Source organism: Uranotaenia lowii, chromosome 1, assembly GCF_029784155.1.
Source record: "Uranotaenia lowii strain MFRU-FL chromosome 1, ASM2978415v1, whole genome shotgun sequence".
NCBI lineage: Eukaryota > Metazoa > Arthropoda > Insecta > Diptera > Culicidae > Uranotaenia > Uranotaenia lowii.
The window spans coordinates 62808258-62830896 of NC_073691.1; the positions used below are offsets into that span (position 1 = coordinate 62808258).

At 39.2% G+C, this 22639-nt stretch overlaps 4 protein-coding genes across 9 annotated transcripts; 3 read left to right on the forward strand and 1 right to left on the reverse strand.

Moving 5' to 3' along the window:
• The first annotated feature begins 351 nt into the window (after nucleotides 1-351).
• LOC129739476 (divalent-cation tolerance protein CutA) lies at nucleotides 352-1135 on the forward strand. 3 transcript variants are annotated; one of them, XM_055730946.1, is made up of 2 exons: nucleotides 352-512; nucleotides 676-1135. In XM_055730946.1, exons 1-2 carry the CDS (start codon nucleotides 352-354, stop codon nucleotides 1058-1060), a joined length of 546 nt encoding a protein of 181 aa, XP_055586921.1. In that variant the 3' UTR covers nucleotides 1061-1135. The 3 variants fall into 3 exon arrangements, with proteins under 3 accessions (XP_055586921.1, XP_055586922.1, XP_055586923.1); XM_055730947.1 differs by having other exon boundaries at nucleotides 352-491; XM_055730948.1 differs by having other exon boundaries at nucleotides 373-491; nucleotides 596-1135.
• Nucleotides 1136-1856: 721 nt separating this feature from the next.
• On the reverse strand, nucleotides 1857-4093 carry LOC129739467 (palmitoyltransferase ZDHHC6-like). 3 transcript variants are annotated; one of them, XM_055730934.1, is made up of 5 exons: nucleotides 3939-4093; nucleotides 3577-3755; nucleotides 2659-3440; nucleotides 2404-2594; nucleotides 1857-2339 (listed from the first exon to the last, which is right to left on the reverse strand). In XM_055730934.1, exons 2-5 carry the CDS (start codon nucleotides 3635-3637, stop codon nucleotides 2105-2107), a joined length of 1269 nt encoding a protein of 422 aa, XP_055586909.1. In that variant the 5' UTR covers nucleotides 3638-3755; nucleotides 3939-4093; the 3' UTR covers nucleotides 1857-2104. The 3 variants fall into 3 exon arrangements, with proteins under 3 accessions (XP_055586909.1, XP_055586911.1, XP_055586910.1); XM_055730936.1 differs by having other exon boundaries at nucleotides 3577-3780; nucleotides 3939-4082; XM_055730935.1 differs by having other exon boundaries at nucleotides 3577-3784; nucleotides 3939-4079.
• A 3577-nt stretch (nucleotides 4094-7670) lies between these two features.
• On the forward strand, nucleotides 7671-9217 carry LOC129760562 (uncharacterized). The gene is made up of 2 exons (XM_055758221.1): nucleotides 7671-9032; nucleotides 9197-9217. The coding sequence occupies exons 1-2, from the start codon at nucleotides 7671-7673 to the stop codon at nucleotides 9215-9217; spliced, it is 1383 nt and encodes a 460-aa protein (XP_055614196.1).
• Nucleotides 9218-12290: 3073 nt separating this feature from the next.
• Nucleotides 12291-16486, forward strand: LOC129739461 (kelch-like protein 25). Of its 2 annotated transcripts, none has more exons than XM_055730917.1 (4): nucleotides 12291-12532; nucleotides 13801-14168; nucleotides 14432-15072; nucleotides 15137-16486. In XM_055730917.1, exons 2-4 carry the CDS (start codon nucleotides 13950-13952, stop codon nucleotides 16398-16400), a joined length of 2124 nt encoding a protein of 707 aa, XP_055586892.1. In that variant the 5' UTR covers nucleotides 12291-12532; nucleotides 13801-13949; the 3' UTR covers nucleotides 16401-16486. The 2 variants fall into 2 exon arrangements, with proteins under 2 accessions (XP_055586892.1, XP_055586893.1); XM_055730918.1 differs by lacking the exon at nucleotides 12291-12532 and adding an exon at nucleotides 12864-12995.
• The last annotated feature ends 6153 nt before the right edge of the window (nucleotides 16487-22639 follow it).

The window sequence follows — 22639 nt, forward strand, 5'->3', positions numbered from 1 at the left end:
ATTCGATTGATTTGTCAGTTAACTTGAACTACTAAAACGAATGCTTCTCAAAAAGGAGTAATGATGAGCTTCCAAAAAAGAAGTTCAGATTAATCCCGCTCTAAAAACTACATTTCATTGAAAAAAAAATTGATAAAAATTTCGCCAATCCACCCTCAAAAATAGCATTTTTTTTTAACTGATTCAATTTGCTAGGTTATATAAAGCAAATTCTCAAATTTGAACTACAAGAGATTTCTCTGTTTTGCGAAAACGAATGTCCAAATTCGATTCGCATGTTTCCAAAAGTGCGAATAAATATTTGCTTGTGTTAGTTTTGTTATGACAAAACCATCAATTAGAAAGAATAACATGCAAAAAATCGACGAAGAAACGCCGGTTCTTCGAACGGTTATCATTCCTGTGGTATTATCAGTTCCGATAGTTGCAGTTGCATTACTATTTGCCATCAACAGCATTTATTATAATAACAATTCATCCCGCAAGGAAAGGTTAGATCTCGTTTCAAAAAGGTTGAAATAGAAAATTCCACTTATATTTGGATTCATCACATATTTTATTTTATTCTTAAAACTCACAATTGCTTGTCTCAAAGTTGAATATGATTTTAGCACGGTTCGGATCATTTTCTAAGGCTCTTATCTCTAACTATATCTTGGCCTCGCCACGCTACAGGGTAATAACACCGGCTGCAACCATGTCCAGTCAGAGTCAAACGAGCAAATATGAAGCTGGCCTTCACTCAATCGCCTACGTGACTACACCGAACGATACTTCGGCGAAGGAACTGGCCCATAAACTGGTAGAACGCAAACTGGCCGCCTGCGTGAACATCATCCCGGGACTAACGTCTATCTATGAATGGGAAGGTAAGATCAACGAGGACCACGAGGTGCTGCTGATGATCAAAACCCGGACGGAGCGTGTCGATGAGCTGAGCAAATTTGTGCGCGAAAATCATCCGTACAGCGTGGCGGAAGTCATAACGGTGCCGATAGCAAACGGCAACCCACCGTACCTGGATTGGTTGAGCCGAACCGTTCCGGAAGGTAAAAAGTAAAGGCAGGCAGAAGTGCTGATGGAATGGAAACTTATAATATAGGCCTGAAGATTTGTGTTTCGTTAAAGCTTTTTAGACACGAGCATTTGGATTTTTTTGTGATGACAAAACCTCGACTACTATTCATCATAAAAATTGAAAATATTTATCGTTCTTTATCTTATCATATTTTAATAACTTTAAGAGCAAGTTCACTGGTGTTGGGAAAAAGTGGTAGAAATTTTGAAACTTACGGCACATTTTGAAAATTTTGCCATGCAAAAACATTTTCAAGATCTGTGACCTTCTAGTTTTTTTACAACACGTGTTGTATTTTCGCATGCTGTGATGCAAAAATAGCAATATTTCTATCACATATGGCTAAAATAGAAACAGTGTTGTAAAAACTACAACGCCCCAAGATCTTGAAAACATTTTTGCATGGTTAAATTTTCAAAATGTCAAAATTTCTACCACTTTTCCCCAACACCAGTGATCTTGCTCTAATGCTTCAATCACCTTATACTTATAGACATATTAGGCTCCCAATTTAGGGATACGAAAGTGAACTAAAAATGTACTTAAACATTTTTTTTTTAATAATCGAACAGAGATGGGATGAATCATCCAATAGGATGAAAATCCCTGAAAAAAAAAATCGAACAGAAAAGGTAAAATGATTAGGGCACGGTTTTCTTGTGGTTGTTTTTCCTTAGCGGGTCTTTAACAGGCTTTACTCCACATCGATACAAGAGATTAGTACAAAACAGACAAGTTTCATGGCCTTCGAAATTGAAGCAAACAAAAGAACTGGTACTTTGGTATTACCTTTGTTACTTACAAAGATGGGAGAGTTAAGTTTATTAACAGATTAAAAAATGTCTTTCCTCGTGTCACATCTAGGTTAGTCGCAGCAAACAACGAATCTAAAAATTGCAGAAGCGCCTTTGCGGAAGTGTGCTCTTGTTCTGTGTACAAGTATCGGTTGTAAAACGGCGGCCTTAAGGCAGATGCCACTCCGTTTGGCAATTGAAAGCACCTAGCAGAAAGTTTTTTTTTCTAGGACTATTTACTCTTTTTTTTCTCGTTAAAGTGGTTTTGCTGCTCTTCTTCGTCATCATCTTCCACTAGCTCGACGGCGCACTGCCGAGGGAACCAGCCACGTATTCTGGGCATAGGTTTAGTTCCCTCCTCCGTTGGCTCACCGGACAATTTCTTCTTCTTTTTGTCTTTTTTATTGTTTCCGTTCGATTGAGCCAGGTCGATCGGTTCTTGAACTTTTTCGCCAAACAGCCAGTGCCTGAAAATAAAACCCGGACATGTTTCGTACATTGTGAGATTGATTTAAATAAAAAGGTACAAACTTGCGCCATCTCGTGACAAGAACAATGTCCCCAACGTCAAGTTTAATGCGTGCTTCGTCCGTTAAAGGTGGGCTCAAACAAACTCGGAAACCTTGAGACCAAAGCGGGATCCAACTTCCGGAGATTGCTCGATTGATAGTGTACGTACGAGTACGTGCTCTTTTTTCCATTTTTTGCTCCAACTGTTCACGCTGTGGTAATAAAATGGATCTTTTTAGAATTATTTGACTTACTATAATGCTATTCTAAACTAACCGTTAATGTGAACTGGTCACATCCCTCGGCAACTGCCCATTCGATGCCATTTCCTACTGGTGCACATGTCCAGTTAGCCACCTGCAGGAAGTTTCGCCATTTGCCCAGATCGTAAGGATACTGGAAGGGTTCCTCTTCAGCAACTTTTCGGCGATGTCGAGCCTTCTCCAGGATCCAATCTTCAATACCGGTGCGATTGTTAAGAATCGCGCGCAACTGAAAGAAGAACAGCATCCCGACAGCGATAATCACTCCGACGGCAAGGCCAACGTTCAGGACCGACAGAACCAAACTCCACATTCCCAAATGAACCGTGGCTTTGGAATATTGTCCGTAGTACAAGTACCAATCACGATGAAGACCAGCGTACAGGGAACAGACCAGAATAAACGTAGCATGAATGCATCCGGCAACGGCCAATCCCAGGAATGCGGTAAAATAAGCTTGGTTCGCCCAGCCTACGCAGTGATTGATCCATGGACAGTGGTGGTCCATTTTGATCACACATCTGTTGCACTTGCGACAGTGATGCGATCGGGGCGCCTTGAACCCATCGCAGGCAGAGCAATACTGAAGGAGTGCTTCATTTTTCGAATCCTTTGGGTGCCAGCGAATCGGCAAAAAACCGGGACCGGTCAAGGAAGCCAGCACGAAGTTGAACCCGGTACTAGCAGATAAAACGACGAAAATGGTTTGATTTATAAAGCCCCCGAGCGATACATTCGGGGGCCACCACATGGCATTCATGTAAAGTGTCATTAGTGTGATCGATTTTATAATACCTAAAAGCAGAAAAATCCTTTACTTTTTATCTAAAGCGAATTTATCATTGCTGATACACGTTTGACTCCCCAAAAGAAAACAGTAGAGTAACTGTCGTGAATTTTTAATGTTTCTTGATTTAGTAATTTTACTTACTGATTGCTGTGAGCGGTCCCCAATGGAAGAATCGCCAAAACACGGCCGATAGTCTGCTCATTTTTGTGCTTATGTTACGGTTCCGACTGTACAGGATATGGCGCCGTTTAATCCACTCTTCAGAGGCAAAGGTATATTTCCTCTAATGAATCACCTGCTGAACAATGATGCAAGTTGCCCTAGAAAGAAGGAATACATTGCGTTCTACCTACGTATGAAGGTTTATCTTGTTATAAAATTATGATTTCGGTTGCAATGAACTATATGCACACACACACGAAAGCTTATCGCGTTGCAATGTTGAGCTACTAAAATGTTTCACTGTTCATGCTTAATGTTTATTTACAGCATAGTCTACATACCCAACTTGTGTTTAATCATCAAAGTTTCGAAGGAAAAATAATTCAATTTTCACAATTCATTTATTAACTGGTTGGTGGTGTTCGGCATAAATAAATGTAAAGGCGACAAGCAAAACTGGTAATGTCAGATTCGTCGAGTAAAAACCAGTCACACGAGTCACACGAACCGCACCAGTGTGCTGAACGTTTTTTGAAGGGGGCCTAAGTTACCGGAATGAAATTTACTGTTTATTGGTATTTTCCTAATGCTCAAGGGGAAATAATACTTTCTATGATGAAATCATGTGAGATAAAAAAAAATTGCCTCGAGAAATGCTACTATCATTCGTTCGGGTGTGTTCGTTGCGAACAGACGTGTGGCAATATAACCTCCTAAGAGCGTATTTTAAATTAGTTCCGAAGTTTAACGACATTGAATAATTTCTTCACGGCGAAAACAAATAAACTACTGAATTGATTATTGGAGCATCGTGATGAGTGTTGGGCCTGGTGCCCCAATTGGGGCACCGATGGAAGACAGTGATGAAAATGATAGAAGAGAAATGCTTAATACGGAACAAAATGGCGGTCCATCGACCCAAAGAGAAAAACAAAATGGCGGAAAGAGGCGGTTTGAAAAGTTTTTATACAAGTATGGCGACAGTGGACCCTATAGAGTGATCGTGGAAAGGAAAGAAGAAAAGGATGTAGAAAAGAATCTGGAAAAGAATATGGAAAAGAATCTGGAAAAGAATGTAAATGTGAATCAAAATGGCATTAATAAAATTTCTGTCGGCTTAATGTTGAAGCAAAACGGTTTTTCCAAAGAAGTGATGGATATAAGGAAACTTGGTCGTTCGAAGGTTTTGGTATACTTGGTAGATTGGAAGGATGCAAACAGGCTGATTAATTGTCGAAATTTGGTTCTTAAAAATTACATCGCATACATCCCAAAGGGATTCATTACGGTGAAGGGTATTATAAGTGGTATCCCAGAGGATCTCGATATAGATGAGCTCAAGAGTGAAATTGAATCACCCAAGGAAATTTTAGAAGTTTTTCGGATGCATCGGTATGTGGATAAGAAAGAGATTCCAACTCGCAAGGTAGGTGTTATTTTCCGAAATAATAAACTCCCTGACTCCATTAGAATTTATTCTGTCAACATGAGAGTGGAAGCTTATGTTAATAAACCGGTAATGTGCTTCACATGTTTACGTTATGGACACATTGCTAAAAACTGTAAAGGTAAGAAGCGCTGTATTAATTGCGGTTCACTAGAAGGTGAGGACCATAGTATGGACATCTGCACGAATCTGACAAAATGCGTGCACTGCAAAAACACACACAAAGCGACCGACCCTAAATGTCCTGAAAGAGGTAAGCAGGAAGTAATTAAAAAACTGATGGCGTGTCAGAACCTGACTTATCAGGAAGCTCGCGATGAGTTTAAATTAGAAACTAGAAATGGGTTCGACATTTTATCCAATAGGAGGGAATTCCCAACTATTTATGAGAGCTTTGCTACAATAACTGCTAAAAATGGGAAGCCAACCACAAAAACGCAACTGAGAAAAGCAACTGAGCCTTCAGTTGAGAGGGGAGAAAACAGCAAAAAGACCGTAAGCCAAAAACCGAAACAAAGTATCAACTTAGTCGAAGAGGATAGTTACACCCAAACACAACCAAAGAAGAGGAAAACCACAGGGATGCAGGAGAACAATGAAGAAGACCAATTGCAACAAATGCCAGTACAACAGTATCTGGAATTGCGAAAACGGTTTGAAGAACAAGTACAAAACCTGGCAAATCAAAAAGAAAACTTCAAGACGGTAATGAGCAAATCATTTACAATCCTTTCAAATGCAATGTCTGCTAATATAGAAGATGGACGTCTGGTAGTAATGGAAGTATTAAAAGAGATGAGTAAAGTTCTAGGCCACAACGATCAACTGGTCGCAAACCAAACTAAAAATCAAAATGTTCCGATTAATTCAACACAATATTCAAAGCTTGATTAAAAATAAAATAGAATTGTCACATGAACTGAATATTAAAAAATATGACGCTGTACTACTCGCAGAAATCTGGGCAAAGGAAGATAGTTTAAATTCCTTACATATTTCTGGATATCACAGAATTTTGCAACCACGCCTCACTTCATCGGGTGGTGGTGTTGGAATCTACCTTAGAGATTCTTATAATTACAAGATATATCAACTTAGTTCAGATGATTTATTTGAAACTATAGGAATCGAAATTCCAAGCAAAGGGATGAGTCTAATATCTGTCTATATAAATCCAAAAATAACAAACAATGAACTAGAGACAAGATTAAATAAACTTTTGGATGAGTCAAGAAACATGAAAGGTCTAATCATAGGGGGTGACTTCAATGCACACAATACTAACTGGGGCTGCAACAGCACTAATAGAAAAGGAAAAACGGTATACGACCTCATAAGTACCACAAACTTATTAATTTTAAATGACGGTACAATGACACACAGACCAGCTTCATTGAGTTTTTCACCTAGCGCTATAGATTTGACATTTTGCTCACCGGATATATTCAGTGGGATCGTATGGAGTGTGTTGGATCACAGCTTAGGAGGATCCGCACATATGGTAATAGAAATAGAAATCCCACAAATATCTTCAAAAAATCATCGAAAAATTATTAATTATAAAAGCCTTAATAAGGAAATAGCGAATATTTCACCAGATGATTTTACAAATCTGAAAGATCTAGAATCGTTAATAGCAACATCCGTGAAACGAAACAGCTTCACAAGTACTCTGGTTCCAAAATATTACTGGAGCCCAGAGTTAGACGAATTGTACAAAAATAAACAGAAATGTCGAAAAATATACAACGGCCTTGCTAACGAAACCAATCTTTTAACAATGTTAAAAGCTAATGCGATGTTTCTGCGAGCTAAAAAACTATTAATGAAAGAAAAACTATCTGAAATAACGAAAAACATAGATCCTAGAAACACTAGAGCTAACTGGAAGTTGGTAAAAAATTTGAAATACCATCACAACAATATATCCAAAAACAATGAAATACTGATATCTCAGGAAAAAACTAGTCAATTCCTAATCCACAACTTTGGCCCAACTCAATTGTATGCGGCTCCAGTTGATCCTGCCCCTCAGCTTGACGAACAACGACCACTTCTTTCAATAGAAAAGTGGAACAAAATAATACACAAAAAGAAAGCTCGATCAGCACCCGGGACCGATAAAATTACCTACGAACTATTACGCAGTCTAGACAGAAAGGTAAAGGAGAAGATGGTTATAGAGGTAAATTCATATTTTAACAACGGTACATTACCGGAACATTTGAAAACGATTAAAGTGGTCCCAATCTTAAAACCAGGAAAGGACCCCAGTAATCCTGAATCATACAGGCCTATATCTTGCTTATCGACTATAACCAAATCAGCAAATACTGCGGTACTACATTTACTCCAAAATCACGCTGAGGAAAATAAATTGCTCCCGAATCTGTCATTCGGTTTCAGAGCCAAAAAATCAACCGAAGATTGCTTGGCATTTGTGACAAACCACATTATGGATGGCAGAAGAAAGAACATGATTAACATTGCAATATTCTTCGACTTCAGCAATGCCTTCAATGCTGTCAATGTTGATAAACTAGACGCAACACTTACTGAAATGCTGTTCCCTACAAATGTAAGAGTTTGGATAAAAAACTTTTTATGTAATAGGAGATTGACTGTAATGACAGACCAGGGTCCAGTCACCTCAACTGTATCAACGGGATTGCCTCAAGGTGACGTTATGTCCCCCACTCTCTTCAACCTATACACGAGAGGGTTACATTATACCGATCCAGAAGAAGATGACATTGTAACAGTCCAATTTGCAGACGACTTCGTCAAAATAGTGAGAGGAAAATCTTTGAATGAAGCAAAAGCCAAAGCCCAATTAGCCATCGACCGATTTTCCCATTACAGCTCGACAATGAACCTACAACTAAATGCTAATAAAACAAAAGCAATAGTATTCATACGAAAACCTCTAGACCTGCGACTAACTGTTATGGGGTCAACAATAGAAAACGTTCGAAACTACAAGTACTTGGGTGTCCATATAGATCACAATCTCAGTTTTGGTCCTCACATTAAAGAACTAAAAAGAAAAATAAAAGATCGCCAAAACATGCTCAAAATAATCGGGAGTATTAAGAAAGGAGCAAACCCCAAGGTAATGGTTCTCTTCCACAAGGCATTGTACGGAAGCTATTTAGCATACGGTAGTGCCATCTACGGAAACACACCTAAATCCTATCAGGAAATGTTAGCGGTGTCCAGCAGACAATGTCAGCGAATAGCCACAGGATGCACAAGGACTACACCTACTAACACTCTTGCAGCTCTATCAAACGAAGAACCACTTACCCTAAAACGACAATACTACACCATGAAAAAGATTACGCAACATTTCAAGAAAAGAGATGTTGTGGCTGAACAACTCGAATCTCTCGAACCGACAGAAGATTTTCAATCATCTAGAATGTACTCGTTCATGGAAAAAATCTACTTGGCAAACACAGAAGCAGTTAAAAAGGTCTACGAGGATGTAGACATGGAACAAACACTGGAAATTGACATTCGACCACAAGTGACGGGAATTCCAATAAATAAGAAGAAAATGTCTCCATCCACCATGCGACAAATAACTGTAGAACATATTAACAACGAATATCTCCTTTGGAGAAAAATCTACACCGACGCATCAAAATCTTCGGATGGTTGTGGTATCGGTGTTTTTGAACCAGATTCAAATATAACAATCAGCTTACGACTCGACGAAACAACAAGCATCATGACAGCAGAACTTATTGCTATTCAGATGGCTCTAAAAGAAATACCAAATTTAGAACCAAACAGAAACGTAATACTCACCGATTCCCAATCTGCATGCCAACTGCTACTAACTTGCCAAGCAGAGAAAAACTGGGACCAGTTGACCGGTGAGATTTGTTGTAATTTGCAAAAGACGAGAACAGTCCTACAATGGATACCGGGGCACATCGGTATAACAGGCAATGAACACGCGGATCGCTTGGCCAAAGACGGAGTAGGTTCAAACGCAATCGTAATAAATAAATTACTGTGGAGCGATGCAATCTGGAATTATAAAAATGATTTAGCAGTAGACACAAACCAATGGTACAGGAATATGGCTCTTGTTGACCAGAAGGGATTGAAATTTTTTGAATATTTCTCAAATTTTCCCATCAGACCTTGGTTCTGGGATACTGAATTCAATGGAGAAGAGATCCGATTGCTGAACCGTGTTTTAGCCGGCCATGATTATTCCGATTACTGGTTGGCTAAAATGAAAATAGTGGATTATGAAGAATGCGAAATATGCCAAGTTAGAAATACCACAGAACACGCCTTACTTGTATGTATAAAATACAATCACATTCGGAATCATTTTGACTGGGAAAATCACCGCAAACTGAGCGAAATTACAAAAGATGCAACAAAAACGTACAGCGTCGAAAAACTGAAAGAAATTTTAAAATTCATCAAAATGACGAGACTACGTGTGTGACGGTCTTCCGTCAAACATACATAACTTAACGAATGTCAATTGACAAAAAGAAGCAAGCACTGGCGATATGAGGCTCCGTTCCTCAGGCCAATTAAACGGAAAACACAACAACAACAAACAACAAATGCTATTGCTGATCCACTCTTTTTTTCTATTTCTGCGATAGCTGATTTGGGCTCCCGTAGGGTACCACTGTAAAAAAAAATTACAGTATTCAAGAAAAAAATGACCATTGTTCTACATAAGGATTATTTATCGACTGAAATTAAATCGGATGAATAAGCGGAAAACATTTAAAGATGATTTAATAAAAGTTGTCAAACAAACATGTATACCAAATATTATTATCGGATTATCTATTGTTTATAAAACAAAAAATTGTGTTTGCCTTGAGCTTGGTCAATCAGCGGTCAAAATCACGGAAAAATGAATAATAAAAAAAAACTGTTTGCGATGGGGTCAATCAGCGGACAAATTCACGAAAAAAAAGAAAACGCTGTAGTTGTTTAAATAAGTTTAGAGTTCGACGACACGGTAGCGATCATCATTGAATGTTGGATTTCGTGCTATGTTTTGCAGTCGGAGTTATCCGTATAAAGTTTAACTGAAAAGCGGTTAGCGTGTAGAAAACCGACAGATTTTATACTGATTTGACAGATCGCACAAGTTTCGCAGTTATGAGTGCGCAGTCCAATTTTTTGCGATGCGAATGGTATTATTTCCTATAATAGATCATTATCCGTACACAACTCCTTTTTTTAACTTCTCATATACGATTTGTTACATTTTAACGACAACATAATTGAATTCGACCAGCATATAAAGTATCAAAGACGCATTTATCGCATCAAAAATCTTCGTCATGCCAAATTCGTTAATTCTCAGGCTATGGAAAAATGTGTTTTCAATAGTGTTCAATATTTTTTGTTTTGTCTGGGATTTTAACGCTCGTAATTAATTCAATCTCAATGAATACTAAGAATAATAATATTTCATTCCGATGACTTCATGTTTTGTCCTCTCTTGCCAAATAATGATTTGAAGATTGATTCAAGAATTTACTTCTTAACTTTTCAATGAAATTAGTGAGTAAGAGTGAATTTTTTAACTGTGTTTACTGCTCCGGCTAGCCTACCGCACGGAAGGCTACCGTCGCTCGATTAGAAATTTTCCCAGTAACCGCAATACTATGCAAAGATATGCGTTGAAAAGGTTGACAAATTATTATAGAGGATTCATCCCATACAACCTTTTGAAACACGATTCCAATGTACACATGAGTGCTATAAAAACATTATGGCATTAAAAAGTGCTGCCAGTATAGATTAAATTCTGTCATTTTTGTTAAACTGCTTTTTTTTTGTTCAACTTTGTACGGATGGTGGTTATTTATCAAAACGTCTTAGCTGTCCTTGATTTTTAAGTGAGCTGGGTTACCCCGGTTAACCTTTAGCTTGCTAGGTTAACTCAAGCATGAATGTGTTCCAGATTTTTTTTTTTGAGTCACGATTTCGATAGTATTAAATACTAAATATTAATTTTATCCCAATCAAGTGAAAAAAACGATAAAATTATAATACTTTGTATGATTTTAAACAACAAGATTAGGCTTTCGTAACAAGCGTGTGTGCTATAAAATTTTGACAATCCGCTAATGGTGTGCGTGTTCAAATTTCGTTATTCGATCGCGTTAATCTTTCCGATGTGTGCGTACAATCGGGCCGAAATCACAAACACACTTAAGAGATTGGGGCTGCAAACCCCAAAAGTGCAATGCAAACGAAAACAAAGACCCCATCGCTGGTGATACCAAGCAACGCAACGAACGATCGTCCGTCGGAAAGGTTAAAACTTGAATCAAATCCACAGACCACACTCAGAATCAAAACAACCCAAAAATGACTTTGCCAGGGCACCAAACTTAAGTTCAGCTGTCTTTCTTCATTTTGGGGTGTTCTCAATACACCAAAGTTAAAGTTCGGAGCTCGAACTTATCACCCCAAAAAAATTTCCCTTTTCTCCCGCATTTTGTAACCAAAAAAAAAAAAAACAGTTGTACCGAAAACAAAGTATGGTAAAAAGCGTTTAATTTAATATGATTCTATTATTCTAAATTCATTCTATTTTACAGCTTTCCAGAACACGTTAGTTTATCGAGTGTCGATGCAGAAATCGTATTCTAGAACGACTAGAATATCATTTGCATCACCCAGCGAATTTTCAGATGGTAGAAAAACCATTAGGAAACCGGAGGAAGTGGATGGCGATCTGGAACAATCGTAGCATTAGCCATTCACGGCCTACTGAAAACGATAACTCCCGATAGCACCAGGTGGCCTCAAGCTTGTGCTGAAACGCGCTGTTCCTATATGCTGCCCATCGCCGGAGAAGTTTTTGACAAGGCATGATTTCGGTTGTTCCGCAAATTAATTGTATGCACTGGATAGTCATCAATTCCAGTGACGATTTTAGTCTGGTTTTCCTTCTTCCGGTGCTAGTGAATAGTGAAAAAAACATTTTGTAAAATAAAATGTGAATTATGAACAAACACATTGTGTTTATTTAATATGTATAATCCCTTTTGATAATTGGTTCATGAAATGAAAAATCCCATAAAAATCCCTGCCGCATGACATGCCCCAAAATTAAGTTGCAAAAAGGACGTTTATTCTCATGTTTGGGAAAACCTACTCGAACTTAAAATAGTCGGGAGCCAGTTTCATCCGATTTTGCGGCATAACAACTTGGTTTTGGGTTGTCGCGGCTTAGAGTGCACAACATTGCAGACAGACCATTGCCATAGAGACCTACGCTTGTCGTCGTTCGTCGTTGGTCGATGGATGTGTTGCTGCGCGTTTTGCCGTGGTGGCCGCTTCGTCATGTAACAGCAGCAGCACAGACAAGTTACAGCTCGATTGAGAAAAAGCAAAAGATTTGTGATTCGCAGTGAGAAGTCAAGACTAAAGGCAAATTTGCACCACCTGTTGGATGCTGTTTCCGGACTAATTTTAATGAAGGTAAGCAATTATTCATGGGATTCATGGTTATTGAAATAGAATCAGAGAGATGCAACGTCACAGTTGGCGTACGGCGTATTGAAAATGGTAAACTTAAACTTCTGACGTATTTGGAAGTCGTTGACCTACTTTGATCGACTCCGCACAACGTCATCGTCCTTGTTGCTCAAAGTTAACATGTTTGTAGGTTTTGGACTGACTAATAGCTACTTCACTGTCACGGCAATTGTTGAATTTGGCATAATATCACGTTTGAAATATCTAACAGATAGGCATAATTGATCTGAAGAAGGAAGTGAGTAAATCTGTATCGCGTGCAAAAACAACTCTGCTGCTGTTTTCAAGGAGAAATCGTCTGCTTGACGTTGGTCAAGTTATTGGATTCAACTGAAATCGGCAAGAACTGGTTTGCATCCATTAGTTGTGCGCTTCTGCTCATTGCAGGGTTCGAGAAACTTGCTGCGTAAGATATCTTTTATTTTAATTTCTGCTCACTCATAAATAATTTATTATTCTAGAGAATTAGTGTAATTTCTTTAATTACTTGGGATTTCACCTAGGGAAAATGTTTTGGGGTTCGTAAAATTGGAAGAAATTTTAATTACTTATTCCATAATTCCATTAATATATTATTACGGCTCCTCCTTAGGCACACACACTTAATCTTTTCTCCTGTGGTCGGAACGATTTTGTCCTATATATTCAACAGCTGAAATAACAGGACCACTTCGGACAGAAGGAGAGCTCAGGAAATCAACTGTTAAAATGACCAATAAGTTCGAAACGGTTTTTTCACGAGATTCGTGGGAAGTTCAGTTATTTGATCGGGATGTTTCTTTTTTTTGTTTTCACTCCCCTTTCAAATATTTTTTAATAGATTAAATTAAATTAATGAGAAACGCAGCGCATCAATTCATTTTATTTTACTAGCCAACACAAATATATTTACGAAATCACACTCACGATATCACAATCACAACATGGTAAGAATGAAATTTCAAAAAGTTATTCAAACTTTTTTTTTCAATACTTTCATTTCCTATATTTTCTACAATTTCCTCACACTTTTTTGCATAGGCCGCATAGACCTTTTCCGCGGATAGTATAATAATATAGAAAAAATGAAACTTTAAAAGTAAAATGCCTTTGTAAACGAACCTATATTATGATTAAAAGAAATCTCTCATTAAGTTTAACTTAAACCACAGATGAATCTGTGCTTAAACTTCTCAAACAGAGTTGTACCCGATTACTTTTGATTTTCACAGGTCGTTCAGTGAGTTTGACAAATGCTGCACTGAATTTCTGCCCCACAAATGCATTCCTCAATAAGGCTTCGCATGATATCAGCTACCCTTGTTTTGCCAGCCGAACAATAAACCATCGCAGATAACAAACCCGAGAGGTTTCCCCTAGGATGGCCGCCGCAGATATTGTCCACGTATCTTCCTCCACATTCGGTTCCGGACTGCAGCCACCGGTTCTGGTGCCGGTAACGACCGAAGGGAAAGAATTGAATGGAATCGTGTTCGAATCGTTCAGCCATACCGGAATATTGCTGAAAGGGCTGAACGAACTGCGGCTGAAGGCGGTGCTGGTGGATGTGACGCTGCGAACCGATGGGAAACTTTTCCAGGTAACAGAAGCAAATGTTGTCTTACACGTCTTGTCAATCAAAATTTTCAAAAATCGGTATTTACAAAAATCGGAAAACATTTTCAAAAACTTTAATCCAGTCAGTTTTTGAAGTGTGACACTTTTTCTGATAATTCAATTTTATAAATGTTGCGATATCTCCCAACAATAAAAAAGCTTATACCTATTGCACGAAAAAAAAAACAATTAACCTAGGTAGGGTCTCATGTTACATTACTGATTGTGTTGAAAATTCATGTTCAGGCCCATCGCGCTGTCCTATCGGCATGCAGCGAATACTTCCGCGCCATGTTCTCCGATCACACACGAGAATCTCGCCTGAGCGAGATCAATCTGCAGAACATAACTCCGTTGGGTATGGAACTGCTGCTGGACTACATATACACTGCCAAATTGCCATTGAACCTCGCGAACATCCAGGAGGTGCTTGCTGCGGCCAGTTACATCCAACTGGAGGCCGTTGTCGAGGCCTGCCTGAACTATCTGGATCAGCAGCTCGATCTCGATAACTACATAGACGTACTCATCATATCCGAAATGTACTCGCTGAAACGGCTGAACCACAAAGTGTACCGCTTTATCTGCCATCATTTGAACGTGATTTCAAAATCACAGGAATTCTTTAGGTTAAGTGAAAGACAAATTGAGCTGATTCTGGCCGGGGACTACCCAGTTACCTGTACGGAAATCGAAGTTCTAGGGATTTTGTTACGCTGGATACAAGTGAACTGTGACACACCGCCGGCTTTAGGGGAAGCAGAGAGTTTTACCGTGGCTAATTACAAACAGCTCATACGTAGCAGCATTCGCTTTACTGATATCTCCTTGCAGGAACTGTACAACTTGCTTTGTTCAGAGGAGTTTCAGTTTCGATGGATCGACAGGTGAGTCATTAAGAAACATCCAATGTCTATAATTTTTTCCTAACCGATTGTACTCTTCTTTTAGATACGAACTTTACGATTTTATCATGAAAATTGGCGACCTACAGTGTATCAAGTATAAAATATCACCGCTGAACAAAATCCAGAACTATCGCGGGCTGGAGCTGGCCATAATCAAAATCGGTGGCTTTGATCTGTCTGGAATCACCAATGAAATTACCTACAGTTTTCCCGGAGACAGTAGCGGTCAGGGACAGTCCACGTTGGGAAAGATTAAATTGAGTAGAAATCAATCCCTTGGAGAGCATAGCGGTACATCCGCAAGCTCGAATGATCGTGCCCAATGTGATGAGCGGAAACGCAAAAATTTTAAACTAAATGGAAAATGGCGATATCTCACGACTATCCCTCACATCAAACAAAGTAATTTTGGGGTAGTTGTTCTTAACAATCATCTGTATGTCATCGGTGGGTGTTATGATATTTCGCTTGAAGAATATATTCACCCATTTGGATTTCGATACTGTCCTATCAAGAACAAATGGGAAACGATTGCTCCGCTTCAGCAGGACCGTTGTCGGTTTTCTCTTAACGTTGTTGGGCATAGCCTGATTGCGGTTGGCGGTAACAGCGAAATGGATGACGATGGAGACCGATCGGTATCAACCTGCGAGCAGTACGATCCGGTGGCTGATAAATGGAACTACATTGAATCGTTGCCCGAATATCGAACCCAGCACGCGGGGGCTGCCTTTGGGGCGACGCTGTATATCACCGGTGGCCTTGACTTGTATGGCGGTGTGTTAAGCTCACTTTGGAGCTATTACAGCTTCAACGAAAAATGGGAAAAATTACCAAACATGCTCAGCCCAAGAGCTGATCATACAATGTTCACTATCAATCGAAAGCTCTACATCTGCGGGGGTTGGTATGAAGTCAACGGCCAACGCGTGTTAGCAGATACCATCGATTCTTACGACTTGCTAAGCAAAACACCTTCTTGGCATCAAGTCACCAAAATACCTACGCCCAAGTATCACGCCGGGATCGTAGCAGTGCAGGACCGAATCTATATCATTGGAGGGTTCTGTTCAGACGATATTTTTCGCCATACCGCAGCCAGTGTTGAATGCTACGATGTTTCTGAGGACCGATGGCATAGTTTGAAAAAATATCCCAAAAACATTTGGGAGCACACTTGCGCGAATTTGTACATTCCAAAGTATCGAGACGATATGGAAGTAATTGATGACAACGAGGATGATGATGACGAAGACAATGACGAAGAAGCAGAGGATAGTGATGCTGCTAGTAGTACTGCCATTTAAAACTGATTAATTGTATCGCTCTCTAGCCGCTGCGACGGCCATTCGATCTAAGTTGTATTTATTTATTATTAAATATTAAATTGTTAACTGCAAGCATGGCATTTCATATTTTATTTGATTATCACAAGGTATTATTGAAGTATCCGTTATTTATAATTTCAAAACGTATCTACATTCATCATAACTCATAAATTTCTTTCAGTAAAGCACCTTCATTTAAAAATTTGAATAAAAATTAGCCCTTTAATGCATGACTTTTTTTAAAATGAGAATTGCAGTTATTGATTCAGTGAAATAATAACACTTCAATTTGAATAACAAAACTCAACATGTTTTAAGTCGTTATTTTGAGTCTAATAAAAGTTATGGCCCATCAAAGTTGAAAAATATTTTGTGAACTTCTTTGTTTATTTTAATACCATTTTGGTGCAGGAAGGTGTTTGTGATTGATTGAGATTAAAAAAATTGTTAGAATTTGCAAAGCTGAAGAAATAACACCGATTTTCCAAAAATTACTTTTTTCAAAAACATAAATAAATTTGATTTTTGCAATTTTTTGCATACTTTGTTTGACATCTCACACATACATTAAAATATGGTAATATAAATACCATGAGCTAATATCTTTTAATCTCTATAATATTTTTGTGAATACATCACTCAAAAATATCCACACGTTTTTAAGATATTTGGATTTTGATTAGTGTTGTTTTGAAACAACACTATGCATTAAAGGGAGGGATATGCCTAGGGTAGGCTTGCCAGATACTTTCAGGAAAAAGCGGGACATTTCACGTTGAAAAAGCGGGACACAGCCGAAAAAAGCGGGACATTTGCGAAAAACTAAAAAAAAAGCATAATTATGTAGCCAAACTTATGAGTTTACCATCAGCCAAAGTTGTTCGTAGAAAGTACACTAAGATTTTTTTAATGCAGAGTGACTTTGTTCAGTTTTTCCTACATGACTTTTATTTAAATACAAGGTTTTTTGCCATATGCGCCGTTATTTTCCACAGTTCTCGTGAATTAACACGTTATTTGAGAATATTTCAAGTCGTACATGTAAACGGCGTAAAGTTAATTTGTTTGGTAATTTGATCATACATTTGAAAACTCAAGAAAACTTTCATCACCTTCCATCTTTATGTACTTTGGACAATTGAGTCGAAAAAGATGGTTGAATAATATGACGCAATTTAACTAAGATTCCGGCGCAAAAATTAATCTCTTTAATCTATCATCCATAATTATTTGGAGGCAACCTCAAAAATCTTTTTTTCATACATTTGTTGAACGTGCTCCAAGAACACTTAACTGAAGCAGAATCTTACTATAATGCTAGACCTTTAGAGTTATTCAGTATTGCCTTATATAAACTATGAAAAATTTTGCTTTTGTTTAGAAAAAGATGGACCTATTTGAAAGATTTTCTGTTCATAACAGAACTCAAATTGAGACTTAAGTTTGATTTTTTCCAGTGTTAGTCATTTTTCTTTGTTGAAGTTTTCCAAGAAAAAAAGCGGGACATTTTGAGGAAAAAGCGGGACAGCGGGACATTCCCACTTTTGCGGGACGGATGGCAACCCTACTAGGGCAGTGGTCGGCAACTTTTTGAGTCGGAAGAGCCAAAAGCTTCGAACTTTCAAAGTTTCAGCGTTTGAGAGAGTCACATATTAAAGATTTATTGTTTTGCTTTTAATCAAAAACATACAGAATATATGAATGATCAATGAAGTACAAAAATAACTTTAAAACAATTGGAGTTTTTTCCAATTCTCTGGTATTCCTTTTAAATCTGTTCCTGATTTCCTGCAAGTACCACACACTAAAGCGGGCCATGGACTACACAGCATGTGTTCAAATTCGATGACATTCTGCCGCTGTGAATACGATTTTTATTTTTTTATTTATTTATTATAAAATCAGCAGATCATATATTGATCCAAATGATATTTTAAAACTGAGAGACTAACTACAAATACAAAACTACACTGAACTTAGAACACTAACAATTCTTCTTCGGAATACATCCCTCGAAACTTCAAAATAAAAATGCTCTGAGAAGCGGATGAAAGTCTTAATGCCGCCAATCATTGCAGTGTTGGCCCCGTAATTGCTCAGTCTAAGAGGAACGAAAAGCTGAAGATCCCGATTCCTCAAACCTCGAGGTCGGACGCTAAGTGGAAGAGTGCGGGATGAATAAACCTATGGGTTTAAAATCCCAAAAAAAAGCAGATCAGCGACGAAAGCCGCACGAGTGGCGGTCCTGCGGGCTTGTCGATGTCGATGTCGATCAGGCAGGTAGCTGGGAAGTCGTAAAGGGTCTTGCCAGTGCCTAAGGGCATACCCTTAAAAACGTCATTGGATGGGTTCGAGGCTATCAGTACCGTCATACGGAAAAGAAGACCCCGGCTTCTGTAGGCCTTCCCAACGATATAGTTGGTATGAGTCTCAAAATCCAGCCGCACATCAAGAATCACACCAAGATCTTTCACGTGTTCAGGTCGAGTGATTGCATCGTTTCCAAGGGGGTCGTTTGCGGGAAAATGATGTTACTGCGCATTTACTACGGTTTAAAGGTAGGCGATTGGCATCACACCAGGAGGCAAAGAGGTTAAACTGGTTCTGCAGGAAGTTCACATCTTCGGGGTCATTGATAGAGTAGAACAGTTTCAAGTCGGCGGCATACACTAATTTTGGTCCATCGAGAAGTTGCAGCACGTGAAATAGATCAAGAATACTATTGGCCCTAGATGACATCCCTGAGGCACGCCTGATGAAGCTGAGAACTGCCTGGAAAAATGGTTACCCGTACGAACTGTCAATTTACGTCCAGCTAAGTAACTTTCATGGTAATTATTGACATCTTTCCTATATCCCTTTTTATGAACTGGGAACATAAAAGCTTCCTTCCACAGTGAGGAGAAGGTGGCCTGGTCAAGCGAAGCTGACAGGAGTCAGTAAAAAAAGCATGCTTCAGAAAGGTGTGTGGTGGATTATTACTATCGTGTAGTTCCTCAGAAGAACTACCACAAGGAGCCGTTCAACGGTTCCGTTTAGTGTGAGTTACATGCTCTCCCTCTCTCGGTGCGCTCAGCAGCACAGACACTATCAGATCCGCATCGGACGTCAGTCGTTAGCGAAAGGTCCGTGAGGAAAGAAGTGTTGTTTCCCGTTCAGCCAGTATAGCACGAATCACATGTTCCACAATGGCGTATCCTGCCAGGATTTTTTTTTCGGCTGAACGGGGGACTTGTGTTGTGTTGTTGTGCTGTTTGTTTTCGAAATGTGTCAATAGTGGATATAAACTGAGAGACCAGCAATCAATCGGTAAGTAAAAGTTTTTGAAAGAATCAGAAAAGAATTTGGCGAAAATTGTCTGTGCTGTTTGGAGGGCTTGGTTCGAGAACAGGTTTTTTCCCTGTTGCTCGAGGACCATTTTTGTGGCACCTGTGCCAGTGACATGTTGTTTTTTCCGCGTCTGAGGCTGATGTCATGCTGAAGCAACTAGCAACGCGACCTACAACGCAACGTTCACACGACTAACCAGCTCTCATTTGATCTCCATGGAAATCGCGCAGACCTGTCATACTGGTCGCTTTGTATAGCGCGACCAATCTGATGCCAACACTGAACAAAATCTGGCTATAAGGTTTATTGGGAATTTTAGTGTTTTCGCACTAAAGGAAAATCCAATACTTTTTATCAGAAGACTTATGATTGATTTTATTAGAAATTTCAATGAATGTTATGGAGAGCAAATTTAATAGGATTTATTATTTAACCTAGTGTAATGAATGGTTCCATCATTGCAATCAAATATGGTTGTAACTCCATTTCAATTTCTCATCTTTGAATAATTTAACAAATTTATCTCGATGTTCAAACATTTAATATAGCAAATCAACATTCAAAAATCGTACAAAAAATGCTATACTGCACTGCACTTTAAAAACTTTTTGTGGGTGGTTGGATTTAGTGGGTTGGGTGCTGCAGTTCCAGTGAATTAATGATGTTTCCTGGAAGAAAAATCCGCATATTTAGTTTCAAACGAATGAATTTTTTGAAAGAAAATTAATTACCTATGCTTGGCTGGCAAGAATGGAACCGTGCGGCTACTCGCTGAAGTCCGGATCTGTTCTGCTCCACTGCTGTCCGTCGTTTTAAGACCTGATTTACCTGTTAGGATAGATACCAAAATATTAACACTATAAGAAGTTCAGCCGTTCCATTTTTGCAACTTACACAAGTTTTTGGCTTATATAACCGCGATTGTATTTATGATTGCTATGCTGCCACTCAGCTGGTAAAATCCTCCGGCGAAAAGTTACTGGCTCGAAGTACACAAACAATCGTTCTTCCACGTTCTTCTATGGACTTATTTTTCCCAAACAATATTGAAACGGATTTCTTCCACGATTCATGTACGCCAAATTGTATACTAACTACAGAATGATGAAATGTATAGGAACTTTATATATGTTTTACTAGGTATAAAAAGCTCCTTAAATTCATTGGATTTTCCCATATTTCGTATTGAATTCATCGTTAGCTTCTATCATAGACTGAATGATATAATTTATTGGATTGACGCTATAAATTTTAAAGCCCAATTATGTTTAATAATTATTGGATTTTCCTATGCATTTCAACAAGTGAGTGAGGTAGACATAATTTATTGGTTTTTCTTATACTTTTTAAAGGATAATTTAGTAGCTTAAATTTGACTGTAAATAATACGATTTATTAAAATGACCCTATAAATTTCATCGCCAAATTTGGTTCAGTGAATGTGTTTTGTAGCGCGACTAGTAGGAAATCCAATAGGAATATTGTTTTTTCTCGATTTGAAGCAGTGATTCCGGGTTTTAAGCACAATAGTACGAAGATCTACGACGGACCAGATATTCACATTACGGCAAATCCTCCAAAAATGCCGTGAACACCAAGTCCCTACGCATCATCTATTCATCGACTTCAAAGCCGCATACGACACGATCGACCGTAACGAGCTATGGAAAATCATGGACGAGAACGGCTTTTCCGGGAAGCTAATCAGACTGATCAAGGCGACGATGGATGGAACGCAGTGCTGTGTGCGGATCTCGGGTGAATTGTCGAGTTCATTCGAATCGCGCAGGGGGCTTCGACAAGGTGATGGTCTATCCTGCATGATGTTCAACGTGGCGCTAGAAGGTGTTATTCGACGAGCGGTGGGCGAAATGCGGGGCACGATTTTCAACAGATCCAGTCAACTTATCTGCTTTGCCGATGACATTGATATAGTCGGCAGATCATCTGCGGCGGTGGAGGAGATCTACCGCAAACTGAAACGCGAAGCAGGAAGGATTGGGTTGATGATTAATACGTCCAAGACGAAGTACATGCTGGCCTGCGGATCCGAGACCGACCGAACCCGCTTGTCCAGTAATAACAAGGTCACGATCGACGGCGACGAGCTGGAGATAGTCGATGACTTTGTCTATCTCGGCTCACTGGTGACGGCAGACAATGACACCAGCCGTGAGATCCGGAGGCGAATTATCAGCGGAAGTCGTGCCTACTATGGACTCCACAAGCAACTGCGGTCGAGAAGACTTTGCCCTCGCACGAAGTGTAACCTGTATATGACGCTTATTAGACCGGTTGTTCTCTACGGGCACGAGACATGGATATTGCTCGAGGAGGACCTGCGTACACTCGGGGTATTCGAGCGACGAGTGTTAAGAACCATCTTTGGCGGCGTACAGGAGAACGGAGTGTGGAGGCGAAGGATGAACCACGAGCTCGCGCGACTCTACGGCGAACCCAGTATCCAGAAGGTGGTGAAAGCTGGCCGGATACGCTGGGCGGGACATGTTGCGAGAATGCCGGAAGACTGTCCTGCAAAACAGGTGTTCGCTACGAATCCGGTAGGCACAAGACGAGCGGGGGCGCAACGAGCGAGGTGGTTAGACCAAGTGGAGCGTGATCTGGCGAACGTGGGGTGCCCGAGAAATTGGAGAACGGTTGCCATGGACCGAGTGAATTTTAGGAATTATGTTCGTCAAGTTATGTCGTGAGACGGAATACTATGTAAATAAAAAAAAAAAAAATAAAAAAGTACGAAGATCTGTCCGAACTTGTGATAATAAACTAAAAAATATCTTAATCGGCGAGAAAATTTTCATGAATTCTTAGTTCCGGCAAAAAAAACAAGGAATTTTGTCGGTTCAAATTTCGGCATTCTTGCAATCCGG